This window comes from Notothenia rossii (assembly GCF_949606895.1).
Source record: "Notothenia rossii genome assembly, chromosome: 9".
In the NCBI taxonomy this organism is placed as follows: Eukaryota; Metazoa; Chordata; class Actinopteri; order Perciformes; family Nototheniidae; genus Notothenia; species Notothenia rossii.
In genome coordinates, this window is record NC_136907.1 from 10,824,047 (window position 1) to 10,846,810 (window position 22,764).

Sequence of the window (22,764 nt, forward strand, 5' to 3'; positions counted from 1 at the left end):
AGCCCCATCTGATCGAAAATCAGGGTCCAGGGTCCAAATCTCCAGAATACTTAACGCTCTCAAGTTGGTTCCACAGTATAATCATTTAATTGGATATGAACAACATCCTATTGCTTTGCTTTAACCTCAGTTCACATGAGTTATTTTAAGCCTGATCTTTTGGGTATAACCACAGAAAGTCAGGGATAAACCTGCTCTGAAGGAGGGTTAAGCCCTGGGCTCAGGGTGAGGTTATCCTACACAATTGAAGTTTTGAGTGTGAAATTACTTGAAACTCAAGGCTAACAGAACCTTCAGTCCTGAGCTAACAGAGGTCAAGGCCTAAGCTAAATATAGTGTGAAAAGTCCATATGATGTCTTTATGCAGTATATGATTACTGATGAAGAAAACAAAGCAGTAAAGGGAGACACCACAATATTCCCCTCAGACAAAGCTTGTAAAAATAGTTGGTTATGGGATTAAGATTGGGTTATTTGATACCACAAAAAAACACATTGCATGCCATAAAAGCACAACAAAATGAATAGTAGTAATAATGAAAATGCATAATATGATATGCCATGAAAATAAATAAATAAAGACAGGTCGTAATATAGTATGTCGTTAAAAAAAACATAACAAATTCAAACTATAGTTGGTCATAAAAGAGTCATGCAAAAAGTAATATTATAAATGAATATTATAATTTGCTACGACATAATTAAGAAGCAAAAGTATAATATGCCATAAAAATGTCATTAATAAAAGTATTGGTGTTTTAAAAGTGTCATAAAAAGGTCATACTCCAGTCTGCCATAAAATAATCAAGAAACAAGTCATAGTATAGTTTATCATAAACAATGTAATAAATAGGTAATGGTGGTTATCAAAGCATGAGACTGTGGGCCTGTCCTCAGACAAAGCATGGAAAAATCCTCCCACCAGATGCATAAAAAAGGACCCACTTCCCACTTTGGCTCTTGAGCTAATGTTGGCAAGGTGACATTCGAGAACCTTGGCATTCATTTTATTGTTGAGGTGACTCCAAAGAGAGAAGACTGTACAGTGGTGCATGCCATTAATTAGCATTACATAATAAATATGATGTAAAACATATATTTTGTTGTTTTTATATATATATATATCATTGCTTATGGATTTTTCAGTTTTATTATGTTAGGAATAGGTCCTTTTCCTAGGCGTAAGTCAAATTAATAATGCCACAGTCTAAAAATACTTTATCACAAGAACATTTCCTGAAATCAAAATGTCACTTTATTGAAAAATATGTTTTATCAGAATAATGTAGAACTGTGTGAACAATTTAATTAAATATTTGTCATACTATCTTGTTATTCTGCTTTAACACTTATGAATACATGTTGGTTTGACAGTAGTTCTTTAATTTGCCATCAAATTGAGACTATACTTATTTATCTGTATTATAGGACTAGATCATGAGAGCATGTGAAATTATTTCATTGTAAAAAAAAAAAAAATACATACATTTAGTGTACCCTACTAAAAAGGGAAGTATTGAGGTGCAGAAGAGAAGAAGTATAACGTTGCATAAAATAAAAGAATGAATGGAAATAATTAAGTTAAATTGTACAGACTAGTTATTTTGTGGATGTACAGTAGGCTATAGCTACATGTACAGAACTACATTGCGATCCACTGAGGCTTTCTATTTAAATGTGATTTAAAAACAATACAATGCAATATGTGTATGTTTGCATCTTGAGTCAAGCAGACACTGATGATTTTTAGGATAGGTGAATAACATGGTTTTAGTCACAAGTTATTATTTTATTCTGGAAACACGGAGGAAGCAGAACTGATGTCACGCTGTGTGGGCGGAACTGCCGCTTTGTAACTTCCACCAATAGCATAGTTGCTTTGTAAAATATGAAAATGGCGGCTCTCTGTAGTGAGTTTGAGGACCTGGTACAGATCAAGAAACAGCTAATATCGGTGATATCGCTTTCTAAAGAAAGAGGACTCTTACACAGCTCCAAGTGGTGAGACTGACTGCGAACAATGTCCCGTTAACTGCCTGTTTTTCTGCTGTGTTACCTTGGTAACAGCGTTAACGTCCGTTATGCTGCTAGCACGTTAGCACTCCTGTTGACATGTCTCAAGAAAAAATCAAGATAAAGTGTACAAATGCATTAAATATACCACTATATTAATGTTGCATTTCAGTGAAAAGAGTCGTAATAAATTCAAAACAGATGTTATTAAAGTTGTAACGATACATGGTGTTATTCCTTTACCATTACTGGGCTCCATTTGTATTTGTTGTTGATTGCTATCGATTAGCAAATAAAAAGTAACTGGACAAATATGCATCAAAACATGAATAACCTTTGTGGTACGTTTGCTTGCTGTACAAATACATGTGGCGTTAAAAAGGACTGTATTGCATGGCAGTTGTGTCATATGCTTCCTGTGTTTACATTTCAGGACTTCTGAATTGGCCTTTGCTTTGGACCCTCTTCCCAAAGATGAATTACCTCCGTCCCATCCTTTCACTGAGGTTTGTACCCTGCCAGGACAGAGGAGTGCCTGGGTTTATTTATTTTTCACAATATAACATTTAACTACCTACAATCGAGGTTTCAGTTTATTCAAAAGTCCAATTGACTCCTTTTTCTGGATAACAATTATGTTTTTGGCACAAAGGTAGAAGCTAGATCAGGATTTTGCCAAAAAGACAATTGTTAGTAGGATACTCCATTGTTAGCTTTGGTATTTTCTTGTGATAAGTTGACAACAAAAACAATAAAGACATGTTTTTGAAGTTAAAGCAAAGTCACACATTGAAGAATTACACAGTATGAGGTATAAAGCTGCAGCTCTTTTTTAGTTGTAATTAAGTGTGTCCTGTTCTCTTGAATGGAAAAGTTATACTGCCACCTGGTGACAGTAGGCTATTCTTCTAAAAGGAAAACAATGAACACAATTACTTTATGAAGTGCTTTTGTGTTCTTCTTCATTTATCTTTTTTATTAAAAGAGTTAACTTGATAAAGATATTTTCGGATACATGTTCTTGTGATCGTCTTTCCCACATACAGGAAGATGCACAGGACCTGGATGCACTTACGCTGGCCAAATCCTACTTTGACCTGAAAGAGTATGACCGAGCTGCTTACTTCCTGAAAGGCTGCTGCAGCCAGAAGGCTTATTTCCTCTATATGTATTCTCGCTATCTGGTAAGATTCTCTAGAAGTCTGGCACATCCTTCGAGCCTTGATTTTATTTCATGACGTGACTGCTTTCAAGTTGCTTGTAATGTTTGTTGACCATTTTAAAAGTTCCCCTTTATTTCTTCAGTCAGGCGAGAAAAAAAAGGACGATGAGACTGTGGACAGCCTGGGTAAGGATCTGTCTGTGTGGACATTCAAAGAGAACTTAAAGTACTTCAGTTACTCTTTAACACTAACTTTTTTGTGTGTTTTAGGTCCACTGGAGAAAGGTCAGGTGCGCAATGAAGCCCTGCGAGAGCTGAGGGTTGAGCTCAGTAAGAAACACAACGCAGGAGAGTTGGACGGCTTCACCCTGTACCTGTAAGAACCTTTCATGCATACCTTCCTCATAACATGCAGAAAAACACAGTGGATAGCTCATAAACTGCATATGTGTGATTGTGATTGTGATTGTGGGAACACAGGTACGGGGTGGTGCTGCGAAAGCTGGACCTGCTGAAGGAGGCGGTGGAGGTGTTTGTTGAGGCTATTCACGTGCTCCCTCTTCACTGGGGAGCCTGGCTGGAGCTCAGTAACCTTGTCACCAACATTGAAATGGTAACTACAACACATATCGTAATTAGCATTGTGTCATTAACCTTATGGGCCCAGGTCCAGTTACCATATGAAATCAATCAATCAATCAATGTTTATTTATATAGCCCAATATCACAAATGTTACATTTGTCTCAGTGGACTTCACAGTTCGTACAGAATATCAGTATGACAATACGACACCCTCTGTCCTTAGACCCTCACATCGTACAAGGAAAAACTCCCAGAGAAAACCCAGTTTAAAGGGAAAAATGGGAGAAACCTCAGGGAGAGCAACAGAGGAGGGATCCCTCTCCCAGGACGGACAGACGTGCAATAGATGCCGTGTGTAAATTGAAAAGATAATACATTTGCAACATAGGTAGTCCAAATGTTTGGAAATGCATGTGTGTATAATAGGAAGATGAATCCATGAGTATATCCATCCAGGACTTATGATCCAGGACCACAGCCACGACTCAAGATCCAGGACTCGCAATCCATGACACAGGACCGCAGGATCATCCATGACTCCGGATCCCGGCGTATATAGACACCAAAAAGAAAGAAATTTGGGGAAGCTGGGTTAATCGGAACATGAGAGTACACAGGTATAGACAGAGAGAAGGAAGAAGTAAGATGTCCCCCGACAAACTAAGCCTATATCAGCAAAACTAGGGGCTGAATCTAATCAGCCCTAACTATAAGCTTTATCAAAAAGGAAGGTCTTAAGCGCACTCTTAAAAACGGATAGGGTGTCTGCCGTCCGAACACAAACTGGAAGCTGATTCCACAAAAGTGGAGCTTGATAAGAAAAGGCTCTGGCTCCCATTGTACTTTTAGAGACTCTAGGAACAACCAACCACCCAGCATTCTTGGAACGCAATGCCCTAGTAGGACAATAGGGTATAATGAGTTCTTTAAGGTAAGATGGTGCCTGCCCATTAAGGGCTTTGTAGGCGAGAAGAAGAATTTTAAATTCTATCCTGTGTTCTATAGGGAGCCAGTGTAAGGCAGCCAGAACAGGAGTAATGTGGTCCCTTTTCCTAACTCTGGTTAGTACACGAGCTGCAGCATTTTGAATCAGCTGAAGCGACTTGACTGACTTCTTGGTACACCCTGATAATAAGGAGTTACAATAATCCAGCCTTGAAGTAACAAATGCATGGACTAGTTTCTCTGCATCGTTTTGAGGCAAGATATTCCTGATTTTTGCAATGTTACGTAGATGGAAGTAGGCGGTCCTTGAAATTGATTTTATGTGGGCGTTAAAGGATAAATCCTGATCAAATATAACACCAAGATTCCTTACAGTCTCACTGGAGGCCAAATTAATGCCATCCATAGTTAATATATCTTTAGATAATTTGTTTTGTAGATTCTTCGGGCCAAGTACAATAACTTCAGTTTTGGTCGTGTTTAACATCAAAAAATGTAAGGTCATCCACGTTTTTAAGTCCTTGAGGCAGTCTTGAATTTTATTTAGATGATTAATTTCATCAGGCTTGATTGATAAATATAGTTGAGTATCATCCGCATAACAATGAAAGTTTACAGAATGATTCCTTATAATATTGCCTAACGTAAGCATATATAGGGTGAACAAAATAGGTCCAAGCACTGAGCCCTGTGGCACTCCATGGCTAACTTTGGTTTGCATGGAAGATTCATCGTTGACACGTACAAACTGAGAGCGTTCAGATAGATAGGACCTAAACCAGCCTAAAGCAGTTCCCTGTATGCCAACTAAGTGCTCTAGTCTTTGCAATAGGATATCATGGTCGATAGTATCAAATGCAGCACTAAGATCGAGCAAGACAAGAATAGAGACAAGTCCCTTGTCAGAGGCTATTAGAATGTCATTTGTGACTTTAACCAGAGCTGTCTCTGTGCTATGATGTGTTCTAAAGCCAGACTGAAAATCTTCAAATAAATCATAGTTTTTTAAGTAATCACACAGCTGTTTTGCAGCTGCTTTCTCAAGAATCTTTGAGAGGAACGGAAGATTAGAAATAGGTCTATAGTTGGCTAAAACCTCTGGATCGAGGTTTTGCTTTTTAAGAAGCGGTTTTATCACTGCTACTTTGAATGATTGTGGAACATAGCCTGATAATAAAGACACATTCATAATATTTAATAAAGAAGTGCTAATTAATGGAAAAACTTCTTTTAACAGCTTAGTTGGAATCGGGTCTAAGATACACGTTGATGGTTTAGAAGAGAGAATCATTGAATGTAATTGTTCAAGGTTTATGGCTGAAAAGCATTCTAGTTTACTATCTAGTGTAATATTAGAACTTACGTTTCCGGGAGCTGTTGATAACACTATACTGGTTAAAGGCAAGAGGTCATTGATTTTGTTTCTAAGAGTAACAATTTTATCGTTAAAAAAGCACATAAAATCATTACTACTGAGTGCTATGGGAATAGAAGGCTCAGTCGAGCTGTGGCTCTCTGTCAGCCTGGTTACAGTGCTGAAAAGAAATCTTGCATTATTCTTATTCTCATCTATTAATGAAGAGTAGTAGGCTGCTCTCGCTTTATGCAGTGCTTTCTTATATTCATTGAGTGTAATATGCCAAATTAAACGAGATTCTTCAAGTTTAGTGGAACGCCATATCCTTTCAAGTTGTCTCGACTTTTGCTTTATTTTGCGGGTTTCGGCATTATGCCATGGAGCTAGTCTATGTTGTTTTATTTTCTTCTTTTTCAAAGGAGCAACAGAGTCTAATTTTATTCACAGCGTATCTGTAGCACTATCAACAACATGATCAATTTGGGGTGGTGTACATTTTGTATAAGTTTCCTTCCCTACATGCAGACATGCTATCGAGTTAAGTATTGGTGGAATCTCTTCCTTAAATTTGGCTATAGCACTAACAGATACGTTTCTGCTGCAGGAGCTTTTGGCTAATGCTTTGTAGTCTAGTAACAGTACTTCAAAAGTTACTAAGAAATGGTCGGATAAAGCAGGATTATGCGGTTCGACTAATAGTTGCTCAATTTCAATACCATAAGTCAGAACAAGGTCAAGAGTGTGATTATAGCAGTGGGTTGGTTTATTTACACTCTGACAGAAACCAATAGAATCTAATACAGAGTTAAATGCAACAGTAAGGCTATTTTTATCATCGTCAACATGAATATTAAAGTCACCTACGATAATTACTTTATCTGTTTTAAGTACCAAAGCTGATAAAAACTCAGAGAATTCTGATAAGAATTCTGAATAAGGACCTGGTGCACGGTACACTGTAACAAATAAGATTGGCTGCAAAGTTTTCCAGGTCGGATGCGTAAGACTGAAAATGAGGCTTTCAAAGGAGGTATAATTTAATTTTTGTTTAGTATTGATAAGTAAACTTGAGTCAAAGATTGCTGCAACTCCACCTCCTCGGCCCGTGCCTCAGGCAATATGAGTATTGATATGGCTGGGTGGAGTGGCCTCATTTATGCTGACATATTCTTCATGTCTCAACCAAGTTTCAGTGAGACAGCATATATCAATATTATAATCTGATATTAAATCATTTACCAGTATTGCTTTAGATGCTAGAGATCTTATGTTTAAGAGACCACATTTAATCTTCCTGTTTTGTTGCACTGTAGTAGTTGTTACATTTACTTTTATTAGGTGTATGTATGACACCTCTATTAGGTTTTACCTTAAATTGTCCTTGGGCAGACACACACACCGTTAATATTGGGTATTTTATTGGGTTCGGGATTCCTATAGATGACTGCCTAGGAGAGAGCGCAGAGAAGCGTGTAAGACTGCGACTCTGCCTCCTGGTCTCAACTCCAGTTTGTCATGGATTAAGTCCACAGAGCCCTGAAATGTTTGCCGAAATGAGATTTGCACCTTCCAAAGTAGGATGAATGCCGTCTCTCTTAATCAGACCAGGTTTTCCCCAGAAGGCTGTCCAATTATTCACGAAGCCCACATTGTTTGCTGGGCACCACCAAGACAACCAGCGCTGAAATGATGACATGCGGCTATACATGTCATCATTGATCAGATTGGGGAGGGGACCAGAGAAGATTACGGTGTCCGACATTGTTTTAGCATAACTACACACCGACGCCACATTGGCGTCACATTTGGTGCATTCTGATTGGCGTAAACGAACATCATATGAAACCAAAGTCAATGCTCACAACACTGCCTCATCCCTATTAATCTATCATTTCTGCCTTAAAACAAATAGAAAATCACTTTTTGTCATATTGAACCAATGCTAAGAAACTTATAAAACACTCAATCTGAAGTAAATATTTGGGCTGAATTGATTAAATCTGCATTTGTCTCTTTATATCTTCCCCACAGCTGAAGTCTCTGTCCCTGCCAGACTGCTGGATTAAAGACTTCTTCATGGCGCACATGTACACAGAGCTGCAGATGATCAAAGAGGCGCTGCAGAAATACCAGAACCTCATCGAGGCCGGCTTTTCTAAGAGCACCTACATCATCTCACAGATTGCCGTCGCCTACCACAACATCAGAGGTTTATTTCTGCTTTTTCATAGAAGAGCTTTGCCTGTCAGAAGAATGTGATGGGGACAGGTTTAGTCTGACAGAACTCTGTCTCTGTTTGTTTCAGATATTGACCAAGCTTTGGCTCTCTTCAACGAGCTAAGGGAGCAGGATCCTTATCGCATCGATAACATGGACACATTCTCCAACCTGCTCTATGTCAAAGTGAGTTGTGATGTCTTATTGATTAGCATAGAACATATGTTCACAGTTAGGTTAGAGGTCTAATATCAGCTAGTTGTACATTACGTTGGCATTGTACAAGAACAGTTAATGGCCATTTATTATATTCCCTTGATGTTTTTATATGACCTCTGCAAGTTATGTTTAAGCCCGAGTTTAAGTAGGATCAAAGAACCATTAAAACATCTAATTGTCGCTTCCACAGAGCATGAAGCCAGAGTTGAGCTACTTGGCTCACAACCTGGTGGAGATCGACAAGTACAGGGTGGAGACATGCTGCGTTATCGGTAAGTGCAGAGCCAATCTGATCACCGTTAATACCCAATTTACACATTGTTCACAATTAGTGATAAAACTATTAGTTGTTGAATATGTGAAAAGCATCTTGCATTGTCATGAAGGAATGGCTTGTTCCAGCTTCACAGGTGTATTAGCTTTTTTTATTCTACGTTAACTCCTTGTTAATATATATTTTTAATCTGATCCACAGGTAACTATTATAGCTTACGCTCTCAGCATGAGAAGGCGGCTCTGTACTTCCAGCGGGCCCTCAAACTGAACCCTCGATGCCTCGGGGCCTGGACCCTCATGGGTCATGAGTACATGGAAATGAAAAACACTTCGGCGGCCATCCAGGCCTACAGGTCAGACTGAAGCTGAAGAGCATGAAGACACTTATTTGTGAAGAGATTTCAGTATCTTTATGAATACTTTGTGTTTTAACTTGTGTATTTTTTCTGTCAGGCATGCCATTGAAGTGAACAAGCGGGACTACCGTGCCTGGTACGGTCTGGGTCAGACGTACGAGATCCTCAAGATGCCTTTTTACTGTTTGTACTATTATCGAAAAGCTCACCAGCTCAGGTAAGGATTTGTGACATAATGCTTTATGTAGGTTTAACAACAAATGATCAAAGTAAATGCAATGCTCTTACACCAGTTGCTTGTCTTAATAGGCCCAATGACTCGCGTATGTTAGTCGCACTGGGGGAAAGCTACGAAAAACTGACACAGCAATTTGAAGCAAAGAAGGTACGCACGTCACAACTCTCACCAAATCCCGGTTTGTGTAATAACAGCACTCAGATTTCTGGCTTATTTTTGACATTTTCTATTTGTTGTCTAGTGTTACTGGAGGGCATACTCTGTTGGAGATGTAGAGAAAATGGCTCTACTCAAGTTGGCAAAGTAAGTGTATCACTGTAGCCTGAGGATATACAACTGAAGGATCATCTTGTAGACCCAAAACACTATTTACATCACATTAACATATTAACACAAAAGAATGATTTGATCTACATGGCCCAAAAACATGGGATGAATTCAGATTTTTCTTTTCCCAGGCTCCATGAACAGCTGAATGAGTCTGATGACGCTGCCCAGTGTTACATGCTTTACATCCAAGACATTTTCTCCTGTGGGGTAAGCATTTTGAAGTATCTGAATACTCCGGTAGTTGTAGATGTTCAGAAACCTAGGGGTATTATTGATTTGGGCTTGGCCCCTTTGCTTCAATAAAGGAAACCGTTAGAACAGCAGCATATCATTTTAGTCGTTTGCATAATGCCCTTTCCCCTGTGCACAAAGCAATGGTTTGAACTTTAACCCCATCCATGCCCTTCAGGGTTTTGTATCCATTTCTAATAAAATCCTGTCATCACAGGAACAACTGGAGCATGCTGAGGTGAGCACAGCCCTGCGGTACCTGGGTCAGTACTATTTCAAGAACAAGCTCTACGACGAGGCGTCCCTCTGCGCTCAGCGCTGCTGCGACTACAACGATGTGAGTGTGCCTGCACAAAGTGAGCGCTGTGTTCCTGTGGTGGGCTGTATGCAGTATAAACACACTAACTGTGGTCCCTCTGCTCGCAGGCTCGTGAAGAGGGAAAGGCTCTGCTGAGGCAGATTTCACAGGTCAGAGATCAGATCGAGACGCCATCAGCAGATCTGTTTGCTCCGCTCTCCAACAACAACACTCCCGTCAGGAGGGTGTCTCCGCTGAACCTTATCTCCTTCACACCCTGACACCCCCCCCCCGCCTCCATTCACTGGCTTCAAAACGGACAATTTGTATTTCCAACTGCTTTGGGGTTTTACTTGATGAAAAGACATTGTTCGAAGGATTACTTGTCAACACGGACTTGTTAATGACATTAAAATATTGTTTGTACAATTTGCAATCCTGATCGTTTTTGTTCAGGGTAAGACAAGTTCTATGCGACAAATGTTATAAGAAATGCAGTGTACTTTCAACTTGATGTACATACCTCAGACACAAGGGTTTTCTTTAAATAGATTTTTTATTACACGAGGCCTTTATACAACTCAAGGCTAGTTCAACTGCAAAAAAAAAAAAAAGCACAAATAAAAAGACCCCTCATTTAGAGAAGGGTCACCTTGAACTATTTACATATATACACACGTAGAGCAAATGCAGCACACAAACACGTCTTGTTTTGACCTGCAGTCATGCCCATCAACAATGCTGTATATATGTAAATAGTATAAAGAAAGCATACCTGCTTGGACTGTTTTTTTGGTAATTTTTATTTCACGTTGTAAAGTACATGAAAATAAAATGCCTTCTTCTGAAATAGCTCTTAGATTTTTAAAAAGTATAGAAAGAGCAGAGAAGCCATAACCATTAGCCACTGAGCGGTTATACTGCTCACAATCACCTCAATAGTGTACGGCTACCCTATTTCAAGCGTAACTGTTAAACACATCAGAACTATTTGGACTGCTGCAAAGTGTGAATATATACAAAGAAATATAAAAATATTATAAAGCTCCACGCAGATAAAACTTTGTTTGCATCATATCAAAGAACACAGGCTGTAAGAAGCTCAGTACTTCCCCCTGAGGCTGCGAGGGGTGGGGGCCGGGCTGCGAGGGGGGGACTGCTGGCGGGACCGCAAGATTCTTGAGTAGGGGGTGGCGTTCGCTTCTTCTGCAAGACGAGCGTTCCATCTACGTGTTGGGGTTTGTGTGGGGAAAGTAGACTGAAAAAGGGGACGTTTCTGTGGGGGCCGGTTCTCAGTGTCAATAGGTGCCGTGGCCCCACAGCCCCTCTTGTTGCAGTAACCTGGTGTGGGGGGGGCAGCAGAGAGGGGGGTGGCCAGCTGCGTCTGGGCCAGGGTCTCTGCTTTCCGCCTCAGATCAGCCTTTACAAGCATCAGGCCGTTCTGGAGCTCCAAAAGGATCTGGTCCTAAGAAGAAGTGAGTGAACAGGGTTAGACAAGACCACAGAGGGGAAAGTGAGGGGGAGGTGGAGGGGGAGGGGGGAGGTGGAGGGAGAGAAAAGGGAGCCAAAACCAAACTCTGGAACATGCTTTTGCACAGTGATCACCTGGTGCAGAGGTTAGAAACCTAGATTTAGTTTAAAAGCCAGCTGTGCAGCAGGATTGTTAATGAAGAGAGCAGAGGGAGAGAAAAATAACGTTTTTGAAATTCAGAAATACAATTAAAAACAGATCCAGCTTTCAGACGCAAATCATCACTGCTCTTCTATTAAGAGCTTCCATAACCTCAAAGTGAGAAGAGATATCAGTCAGATTCTGCTCTAACTAAAAAAGTACGTACAGTGAAAACATTATGTTGGTTTAAGGTTCTTCAGATAGGAGTAAAGCTCTTCTTTCAGTACAAATAAAATAAAGAACACAAATTAAATAATTTGATTCATTCTTTAAGGTTTGGAGTAACCCAATTACTAAAACCTGTCAAACACTATCAACCACATATTGTGAACTCTTTCTACATAATGACATTTATTGTTTTGTGCATAGTTTACAGAAGGCCACACTCAACACGTTTCAAATGATAAACATTAGAGTGAATAAAATAAAAGGTTTTAAACCACGTCATACGATCCATGTCTGTGCCTGTACCTGTTTGGCCAGCGTCTCGTCTGCAGCGGCCAGCGCCTGCCGCAGCTTCTCCCCCCCCGTGTTTCGGCAACAGGCTCGTTCTCCAGACTGCAGGTCGGCCCCGAGCCGCTGCAGATCCAGGCGCAGCTGCCGCAGGTTCTGTGAGAATAAAAGTCAGAATTTGAGTCTTTGAGGATAAACACTCTCACATGCAGCAAAATCATAATGCATTCCATGTTAAGGCGTTAACCGACCCGCTGCCCGTCCTCCAGCTTGCGGTCAGCGGCGAGGGTCCCAGTTGAGCCGGGGGCTTCCAGCTGCGTCTTCAGCTTTGTGAGCTCTGCACAGGACAGCAGAACAAGAGAGTTACACACCACTATGAACAAGACCCTAACATGAGCACGTCGTCACAGGGCAGTGTTTCAGTCACCTTGTGTCTTTGCGAGCAGCTCAGCGCGACACTGGTCCAGCTCCACTTGCAGCCGACCACTTTCTGTTTTATTGATGCGCTCAGAACGCCGAAGTAGGCCACCGCTGCATCCTATGGAGTCCTCAGCAGGCAGCGGCGGGGGGGCCGCGCCGCCTGCCGTGGTTTTCTCAAGAGCAGCAGACAAACATTCGATCACCTGATCACGCTCCTAAATGAAAAGAAAAAAATGAGAGGAATATTTTTGCAGAGGAACAGCAACACGATTTCCAATATATTCACCCTGAGACCATTTCTTTACAGATCATGTGTGTATTGAAACAATGCTACAGGGACAGACACTGTTGAAGAGATTTAGCTCTCACCTTCAACTCCTTGCCGTAGAATATCTTCAAATGTTTTTGTAAAGTGGATATCTTGTCTTCGTATCTCTCTTCAGTTAGAGCTCTCTCTGCTTCCAAGGCCTCGCTGTAGGACAAGAAATCCAAGCTTATCGTCTACCGTGGTTAAACATGCATGCATTTTCTCAGCATTTTAATACTTCAGCTTCTTTTGGGGGCAATCTTTTTGATCAAATCTTGGAATGGAGTTTAATTTTTGGTGTTCTTAAATTATCCCACAAAACAATTTCTAGCAATTTCAGTTACAATGTTGATTTCACTCTTAAAGGCAGACACATACCTGAAGCCAGCTTCCATCCCCGAGATGACCTCCATCACCTCAGAGACCACCTGCTCTCTCACATTCACCTCAAGAACCTCTTTCTCTTCCCGCTGGCGCTGCACTTCTCTCTTCAGGACATCGATGGCCTGCAGCATGGACTAAATAAAGCAGTCAGCTGTTAGAAACACTCTTATTGAGACATTTTAAATGCTGGTTTGAGTTGATCTCAAAAGGCCTCATCTAGGTGTTCATCTCAATATGCAAAACATTTTGGTTATAGTTCAATAATTAGATGTTGAGAATGAGGGCAAAGGCTGTTACCTCGGTATTTAACATGGAGATATCTCCATCTTCCACATCACTCTCCTCCTCCTCGTCCTCCATGACCGAACTCTCGTTTCCATCTGCAGCCGGCTCGCGCAGTAAGGACAGGATGTAGGCCACCCTGGTCTTTGTGGACGGCCCGTGCACCAGCTGAAATGATATGATGACGTAATGTTTCTTTTTCTTTCGTGCTATTTTTGACATGCAAAATTAAATCTGTCTCGAAAATTCACAGACGTTAAGAAAAGTTTTTACTTGAGAGGCTAGAGCTGAGAATTTGAGGGCCTGGAGGGTCTCGTCATAGATGGAGGCACACGGGTTGATGTTGACCACCATGCTGGAGGTTCCTCGGCCACAGAAGAAACCCTGCAGTACCCGGGTCAGTTTACTGTCCCTGAAGGGCACCACTTGAGCGGGTCGCGATCTGTGGAAACGCAGGAACGTTTTTAATTATGGCTCTTTCTCAAACAGCTCATTTCAATATCTCATGATTAGAAAACAACATCAATGCATGTGAAGCACGTCTATTTCAAGGGTCCACTTACTGGATGAGGATTTGTATGTATTTTTTTTATTTGCCACACCACATCAACTGAGTGATTAACTTTCTTTCCAAGTTATGGTTAAACACGTACTTGTTGTTCTGGTTGTGCCTCAGAGCAGCGATGCAGCGTCCCAGTGTTAGAAGGGAGGCGTTGATGTTGTTGGCCTCCTTCATCCTCTCGCCGTTTCGCTGCTCTTTACAGCGCTCAGACCCAGCTAGATCACACACACTCAGTCTGCAAGAAACAGCAGAGTGTTATTGCATTTCCAAAAACAATGTAACAAAATCAACCAAAGCTGAAACTAAGAGGGAGTATCTCAACTTACTCGCTGATGTGCATGGACTTGGCTGAATCTGCTTCTGGGTTGACGTGCAGGACTCGGATGGAGAAAATGCTGTGGCTGCATAATGAATGGTGATCAATGTATTATCATCATCATCATCATCATCATCATCATCATCATCATCAAGCGAGTAAAAGTGTGTCAAACACATATGTGACCTGCTCCATCGAAATCAGTCGCATTGACCCGAAGACACATTTTGAGTTGTATACACTGTTGAAAAGAGGAGATTCCTAGCTTTCTACTGATATCAGGATTGTTGTTGTACTCCAAATATGTTGCATTATATAATGACTGTCAGCGAGTCATCATTTGAGAAAAAGGCCTTCAAAGTTTCCTCTTCTCTCGATCGATCTGATTGGTTATTAGCGGAGTAATTGATCAAAATACTACGGAGGGAAGATATTTTCGTTTAGATTACTGGTCTGGGGGAAGCTCGCGAGTGTGTGTTTGCTTTTGCCTTTGTGTGTATTGTGTTTGTTTCCCAGGGAAAACACTAACGAGAAACACCGGCTGTTGTTATGCCTGCTGTGACGTCAAGTTACTCCGTTCTCCGCTTGTAATTATGCCGTTACAAGCTTTCAGAGTTGTATTTATCATCTGAATTTGCCGAAACAAGTTGAATATTCTGAAAGCCAAGACTTTGTTTATTTGAAATCAGATGAAAACAAACTGTAACGGACCCTGCCGTGTTATCTATGATTACTATACGCCTTACATTCATAATGTCAGCCGGAGGGAGGGGGGCCGGCGTGTGGAAGAGCAGAGTGCGAGTGAGAGCTGTCATCTTCCCTTTACGAGCTTCAAACATGTATTTATCGTTTGATTTTGGAAATAAAAGTTTCATATTCTGAAAGCCAAGACTTTGTTTATTTAAAATCAAACAAAACACCCGAACCCCGATTTTTTTTTTTTTTTTTTACACAAATCCACATTTATTAAATGAGCCGTTGCGACTTCCGACTGATTGATTTCGATAGAGCGGGTCACAAATGTCAAATGAAATCAAAATAATGCAAAAGTTTGATCTGCTCCTACCTACGGCTGGAGTTTGTGTTGAGATGAGTGCTGGCGAAGCTCTGGTTGCGACGCCCAGCCTTCAGAATCCTCCAAGCTTCGTCAGCGCTGCGGACCTGGATCCAGGCGAGGTCTGATACAACAACAAGAGGCAAAGAAACATGAGGCGACACCAGAAGCAGCAACAAAACATGTTTTATGTTCTTGTGTAGACATTTTAGAGTATCCATGAAAAAACACACATACAAAGTAGCAGAGAGTTTCATGTTCTATTAACATTTTACCTTTCACATAGGGGTTGCCCTGCTTGTCGTCACCGAGCCGCAGAGTGACCCTTTTCCTGGGCTGCATGGAGGGAGAGGCATCGAGCAAATCATACAGGAACTCATTGTAGATCTCGAAGAAGGACACCCAGATAGAAAACTGCACCCCTTCCTCCAGATCATCCCCTCCGCTGTGTGACAGGCTGTCGGGCTCCAGACACACACTGTCTGTGTCTGCAGAGAGAGACATGGTTATCAATGGAAGTTTTTTGAAAGTTTTTTTTACAATTGCAGTTATGATTTAAATGAATCAGTCAGGGTCTAAATTAGTAATCATAAAGTTAACTGGATGCATGCTACAATATCATCTGGTATGCAATTACAAACTAGAAAGCTTGTGGGCTTTTCTTATAAACTCTGTAACTAGTCAACAATGTCATATGCAGACTTCTTACACTATACCGTAACATCAGCCAACATTTTCCCAAACAATATTTGGAAACGTTTTCAGTAAAAGAAAATGGACTATAATTAGCTCAGAAGCATATTTAAATGTGTGTGCCAATCTTTGAAAATGTGCCAAATATGTATGTCTACAGTTGGCACTGCTGTCCTCACCTTCAAGCTGAGTGGCGATGTTACTTGTACAGGAGAGTCCTCCGATGCCGCTGTCCCAGACTGTCGTGTTTCCACCTCGGCGAAAAGGCAGGTTGTCATCCTGTCGCAAACAAGAGGAGGACATCAGCTCAAATCTATGCGCAACAACGCAGCAATGGACACTGGGGCACATGAGGCACAGAATAACATTTTGAATTCCATATACTCCTTTTACCTCTTTGAGCAGAGAGTTTCTGCGGAGTTCCTCCATCCTGATCTCTCCGGAGCTCAGGTGCCTCACATCCTGATACATGATAGGCTTCATGTCCATGGCGCCGTACAGGCGGCCCTGCAGCTTGCTGAACAGAGACGACAGGGCCCGTGGCAGGAGGCCCGCCTCTGGACCGCTGCCTGCGAGACAGAGGTTGAGACTTACATGACCACAAAAGAGTTGAATTCTATATCACCATCAACAATCATTTTACAGACATCCACATCAAACCGTGGCTTTATAAAGATGTGTTTAAGAAATTTAAAAAATCTTACCTTGAATTGTGTATGTTTTTCCAGAATTGGTGACACCATAAGTGTAGAGGAGTCGGTTCTCTCCTTGAAGCACGTCTTTCACCATCTTCTTCATCGAGCACTCGTAAAACTGTTGCTGTGTGGTCTCCGGCCCCATAATCTATAAAAGATGGGTGATAGGGAAAACGTCAGTATGAGTCCTTTTCTAAATATTTGTTTTTGTTCCAGATCCTTCTTTTGCTGGCATTGCTTGCTAGTTATGTACACTCATTTACCCAATGCGAATCACCAATCATGTATAAACAGATGATAAGCAACCTGTTTATTTGACACTGTGCACATGTATAACCCCCCTCCTACCTTTGAGAAGCTGAACTTGTGCATGCTCTGGGTGATGCCCCTCTCTGCAGCCCTCATGCTGTGAGATTCTTTTGGAGCTTTAAGAAGCACAATTTCTTCATCTTGGACAGCCACACAACCCTAAAAGAAGAGCAAACCATTAGCACAGGAGAAGTCAAATAAAAAGAAATGTGGATTATCTACCAACACAATCCTACCTGTTCTTCTCCCCTTTCACTCTCCGCCTCAGTTAGTGGCCGGATACGCAGAAAAACCTCCACCCTCGCCGCAACAGGTTTTACTCCTTTCTAGAGACAAAAATAAAAAACATCTTTAAATGTTTTATTGAAGACGTAGGAGAACCAAATTCATTAAAGAGCAACTTCCAGGTTAAAGATACCTGTGAATAAATGTGTAAAAAATGATGAAACACTAGATTTTCAAAAAATATACAGAAATATACACTACAGTGACATCTGGCGTCGTTTTTGTAAGAAATGTTCACTTCCGCATAAAAAAGCCTCGGCACGTGACCTCCCGCGTGTGACGTAACACGGGGGACACAAGGGGGAGAGCGGCCGGTGTAACGTATTAATAAACATGGATCCCAATGCTAGTTTCGACACAGAAGAAGTTGAACATGAATATTCGAATGCATGACGGACCACAACCTTATAATTATGAGCCTGCTAGGCGTCCAAGAGACCAGGAGCAGCCAAGGATTAGAAGAAATAACGGCCATCGGAGAGAAATTGAGCTGTGGTGTGAGGAGAACCAGTGGAGAACGGGGCAGCTATCTTGGTGAGTGACCGGCGTTAGCTAAAGAATGTTAGCTAACGTCACATCACAACATTGTGAAGTTAGCTATCATATATCAGGCTATAACTAAAGTAGCATTGATAATATAGTAACGTTACTGGCAGGACTGTTGATACTGATCCATAACAGAAACTAATGCGCAAGTATCAGCTGTATCTCACGTTACCTAATGCAACTCCACACTACGGTGCTGTGTACCGGAGGGGAGACGCGAGATACGGCTGATACTTGACGATCTGGCGGAGAAAGGTTGTGGAGCCTCCGTTGATATGCCGTTGTAAATGGCTTGATGGAAAGCAGGTGTGTAGTCGGGGAGGGTGCACAGCTGATTGCAGCAGGTGAGTGGAGGTTGAGCCGGGAGCCAGGAGTGACAGCCACCACGCACACACAAACAACACAGACAGGGGGAAACAAACATATACAAAGGAGACGGCTGGAGCAGTACAGCCACCACAGCGTTACCTAATGCAACTCCACATTACGTCTTACGGTGCCGTGTACCGGAGGGGAGAGAGAGAGAGCAGCGAAGGGGGGGGGGAGAGAGATGTAATACGGTTTCCTGATAAAGCTGTGGAGAGTATGTGCTGCAGGGAGGTGGATGCACAACGCACCCAGGAACGAACGCTAGCTCCGGTCCTTTTCCCGTGAGGGAAACTGTGGACTCGATGTCCTGACAGGCTGGTATTTGTGCAACCTGCACAAACACAATACTGCACCATGATTACAAATGGTGAAATACAATGTAAAACTACCAAAAAATACCAGCTCACTAAAACACAACCGCTCAACTCAACGCAACTACTAACTATACCCACGGTCAGAGAGCGGAGATGTTTACCCTTTGTGATGTAATATGACGTGTTTGACGTATGACCTAAAAAAAAAGCCGTTTTTAAGAGCAGAGCTCAAAATTGCTCCTTTCCCTCTGAATTCCTGCCCTTATGTCTCCTAAAACATATCAAATCCTACATTCACTTCAAGCAAGTTTAAGCATAAATGTAGAAAAAAAAAAACCCTGCAAGATGCTCTTTAAGGAAAGACAAGTCAATTAAAAATATATGTGATACAAAACATTTATGGGTGGCTTTGAAAATGCTGTAGGTTAAATGCATTCGTTTACATTGCAACACTAAAATATTAAACTCCTAGCAACTCTCACCTGTTCTATAATGGATGGCCTGGGGTCCAGGCCGGGGGAAATGACCGACAACTCAGGCAGACCAGGTCTGGACGGTCCTCCATGCTCTGCTGCTGTAGACTCAAACACAGCCATTTCCTCGTCTTCATCAGAGCGGAATCCACACGGGGAGGACAAAGAGAACGCCATGCTTACCCTGTGACAAGAAGACAAATCTTAGTTAGTATGTGGTTATTGCAAATCTAAAGTAATCACACAATCAAACCTGGCTGTGTACCAGAATCTCAAGCCACTTTTTAGTGACCCGTTGCATTTATTATGGGGACATATTAGGATACAATATAAAGAGTTAAGCAACAACCTGATTTTAGAGATCAATACCACCTGTCCTAACTATTCTGACACCAAAAAACGAACCTACACTTAGTCCATCACAGAAGACAAAGCAGAAACTCGCTGTTATGAGAGAATGGGTGTGTCAGTCGAGGTGATTAAAACACATAGAAACTGTTTCAAGCCTACTTTGCCCTTCAAAACCAAATAGTCCGACTTAGACTAGTCAGACAGGAAAATGATCTCATGCTATCACCTGTCCAGACAAGTACTGGTGCAGAACAGAGACTGTATTTCTGCAAAAGAATGACATAATTAAAACATGTTTTAACGGTTTTGACCTAACTGGGTTTCTCTGCATTTTAACTAGGACTTATTATGCCAAAAGCACATCACATTTTAAAATAACACAAGACGTTATGTTTAAAATAATGGCATTAATAGTTTTTACAAATGATGTAAGACATGGCAACTTTTAAGCATACAAATACATATTCCAACTATGAGTAACGCTTTCCCCCCAGGAAAGAGATTGCTAAATATAGATTACTTCATTATTAGGACAGTTGGTTTAAGTAAGGATATTTCACGGGTTAGGATTACTTTATAAAGACAGTTAAAGCAGATTTGGAATCAAAAGTATAAGTGTGTGAGTAGTACATTATTTACTTAACGTCAGTTAACGTTTAAGCGTGCACGAGAAGCTGTGACCCTGTTGGGACATTTTGAAATCATGTGGTCACTTCCACCAAACTGACACAATAATGCAAATGTTGCTCTGGTCTTGCTGGTCTTAACTAACTGTTATCTGGTTAAACACGTGTATATTAGCTCGGTTAACGTTTATTATCACAGCTGTATCGTGTAAACTAACAGATGTGTTGTTGTTGTTAGCACCACGGGATTCGTTTCACTTACTTTGAATGTCGAAAGTGCGATGAGCGCCTGGATCCCTGTAACGTTAGCGAGATGTTCTCAAGTAACTCAAGTACTAGAAAAACAGCGGAGATACTGTATTTAATATGTATTAAACTTCCCTGAAACTATCCTATTGCTTCTTCCCTACCTCGGAGCACTGGCGTCTGAAGCTCAGCTGAGTTATAATAACCGATTGCGTTTGGTTTTTGAACAATGCGCTTCCCCCGCAGAACGTGTTAACGATTGGCCAAAACTAGTGACGTAAAACTCGAGATCTACCTTCTGATTGGCTAGCAAGCTAGCAAGCATTCACATGGTGGGCTTTTTAAACTGTACCTCCTCAAACAAACGACGCCTTGTATGGGTTCCTATTACAGGTAGAAAATAAATGTGGCATTTGATCAAAAACATTAAGCCGTTAGAAGGCTTCTTGCAAGAGCTTTAAATCCACATGTAAAGCTTTAACACTGTAAGGCACCCGGTTGTTATTTTACAACATCACTTTAAGCTATCCTAAAAAAGTCAGTAAATGTTACTTTAATAACCCTGTAAAGACCAAAAATAGAAAAAAAAAATGTTTTACCTTTCAGATGTTGTTGTAGGGAGCCTCTGGAGCAGAAATGAAAGAGTTTTCACATTTTGTACGTTTTGGTAAGTTTTTAGCGAAATGTTGTAATATTGCAACGTTGGGCTTAGGTGAGAGCAGAATTCCAGTATTTCAACTCACATTGTCTGAATAAATATATTGAACAACTAAGGGTTGATTTGCAGGATTGATTGCTCACTTAGCCCTATATCAGTATATAGCATGAATAATAATCACACATCAGTCATATTTATTACGAGTAGTCATTTATTAAATAAAAATATGGTAGTCCAAAAAACAGTTTCTGTCATCAGAAAAGCACAGAGACGGACGTCACACTTGGTGCATTGGGTGTTTGTGTAGGGGAGAGTGGGGTAAATTGAGCCATTTTTTAGCTATGCTGTCCTCTAAGCCAGGGGTTCCCAAAGTGGGGGTCGCGAGATGATTACAAAATAAAAAAATATAAAAATTATTTAAAAAAATAGATTAATTTTTTTAATAATTTTTTTTGTTTTTTAAATTATTAATAATAACGTTTGCATAGACATTTTGAGGGGCGGACTAGACATCTGTATAATTTCCCCGCAACGAGGCTCCTACTTTGACAATCCACTAGCGCAGTGTTTCTCAAACTTTTTCATACCAAGGACCACTTAACCAGTGGACCCCCGCCCCCCCCCCCCCCCCCCCCCCCCCCCGTCGACAGAGACTGTTATTTTGGGGGTCGCGGGCTGAAAAGTTTGGGAACCCCTGCTCTAAGCAAGGAGAAATTATACATAGTAAAAATTAAAACACAAACCTATAATTCAGGATGTCTCCTATCAATGGCAATTATAAGAATTAAAATTTGATCAAGGGCAGGGAAAATATTACTTCTAAAAAAAAATTGGTCTTGTGGCTCAACTTGCCCCGGTTAGGGGTAAGTTGATCCAGGTCAGGGGGTACATTTAACCACTGTTCAAACCTGGGCGTACCTGTTCAAACCTGGGCATACCTACAACATATCTTAAAGGTAACTATAAACAATAAATTACAAACCAAATACAAGTTTAGTTTTTCAAATATTTTTAATATAAATTTTGATTGAATTGATTGATTTTTTTTAACATGTTAAAACGAAAAGTAATCATACAAATGGTGATACAATTTCATACATCTTACCAATCAAACACAGGGTAAATTCAACTTTAAATGTAGCCTACAATGAGCTCTTATTATCAACTTGGCCTACTTTCATTCATTTCTCCATTGAAAAACTGGCCCAACTTACCCCAAGGCCCACGGTTCACCTTACCCCATAGCCACCATTTTAGAAGAAATAGCCTTACAATTCAGATTCAGCATGATTCACATAATACATTGCCAACACATCAACAATATATGTGTTTAAACCTGGATAAAAATTTGTTTACATGACAGCCGATATAGCTGACATCTAGAACATTTACTTTGACAATCAAAAAACGTTTTTTTGTAAAAATGTTTATTTACCAGACCAGTATCTCTCTTTCACAGGCAATGAGAAATGGGAGGAGCTTGCATAATTTCTGGTCACGTGATTACAACTATAAGGCGTTGCC

General features: G+C 40.9%; 2 protein-coding genes across 4 annotated transcripts; one reads left to right on the plus strand and one right to left on the minus strand.

Annotated features, from left to right (window-relative positions):
• Positions 1-1,844: 1,844 nt before the first annotated feature.
• On the plus strand, positions 1,845-10,654 carry cdc23 (CDC23 (cell division cycle 23, yeast, homolog)). The gene is made up of 16 exons (XM_079647505.1): positions 1,845-2,001; positions 2,447-2,519; positions 3,060-3,197; positions 3,319-3,361; positions 3,446-3,551; positions 3,656-3,788; positions 8,092-8,269; positions 8,366-8,463; positions 8,687-8,768; positions 8,972-9,125; positions 9,226-9,345; positions 9,438-9,513; positions 9,608-9,669; positions 9,825-9,903; positions 10,145-10,264; positions 10,354-10,654. The coding sequence occupies exons 1-16, from the start codon at positions 1,889-1,891 to the stop codon at positions 10,504-10,506; spliced, it is 1,728 nt and encodes a 575-aa protein (XP_079503631.1). The 5' UTR covers positions 1,845-1,888; the 3' UTR covers positions 10,507-10,654.
• Positions 10,655-10,762: 108 nt separating this feature from the next.
• On the minus strand, positions 10,763-20,810 carry kif20a (kinesin family member 20A). 3 transcript variants are annotated; one of them, XM_079647477.1, is made up of 19 exons: positions 20,599-20,810; positions 19,369-19,543; positions 17,609-17,698; positions 17,412-17,531; positions 17,073-17,211; positions 16,762-16,937; positions 16,548-16,647; positions 15,951-16,163; positions 15,688-15,799; positions 14,632-14,706; positions 14,397-14,540; positions 14,017-14,185; positions 13,759-13,911; positions 13,456-13,595; positions 13,140-13,242; positions 12,778-12,985; positions 12,602-12,687; positions 12,363-12,506; positions 10,763-11,690 (listed from the first exon to the last, which is right to left on the minus strand). In XM_079647477.1, exons 2-19 carry the CDS (start codon positions 19,534-19,536, stop codon positions 11,328-11,330), a joined length of 2,703 nt encoding a protein of 900 aa, XP_079503603.1. In that variant the 5' UTR covers positions 19,537-19,543; positions 20,599-20,810; the 3' UTR covers positions 10,763-11,327. The 3 variants fall into 3 exon arrangements, with proteins under 3 accessions (XP_079503603.1, XP_079503605.1, XP_079503604.1); XM_079647479.1 differs by having other exon boundaries at positions 12,369-12,506; positions 20,599-20,808; XM_079647478.1 differs by lacking the exon at positions 20,599-20,810 and adding an exon at positions 19,870-19,981.
• Between the last annotated feature and the right edge of the window lie 1,954 nt (positions 20,811-22,764).

Coding starts and splice junctions, on each gene's coding strand:
- cdc23 (XM_079647505.1), top strand. CDS start 1,889: ATGAAAATGGCGGCTCTCTGTAGTGAGTTTGAGGACCTGGTACAGATC. Junction 3,552..3,655: donor GACGGCTTCACCCTGTACCT/GTAAGAACCTTT, acceptor GTGGGAACACAG/GTACGGGGTGGTGCTGCGAA. Junction 9,346..9,437: donor CGAAAAGCTCACCAGCTCAG/GTAAGGATTTGT, acceptor TTGTCTTAATAG/GCCCAATGACTCGCGTATGT.
- kif20a (XM_079647477.1), bottom strand. CDS start 19,536: ATGGCGTTCTCTTTGTCCTCCCCGTGTGGATTCCGCTCTGATGAAGAC. Junction 14,541..14,631: donor AAGTCCATGCACATCAGCGA/GTAAGTTGAGAT, acceptor TGTTTCTTGCAG/ACTGAGTGTGTGTGATCTAG. Junction 12,986..13,139: donor TCTACGGCAAGGAGTTGAAG/GTGAGAGCTAAA, acceptor CTTTTCATTTAG/GAGCGTGATCAGGTGATCGA.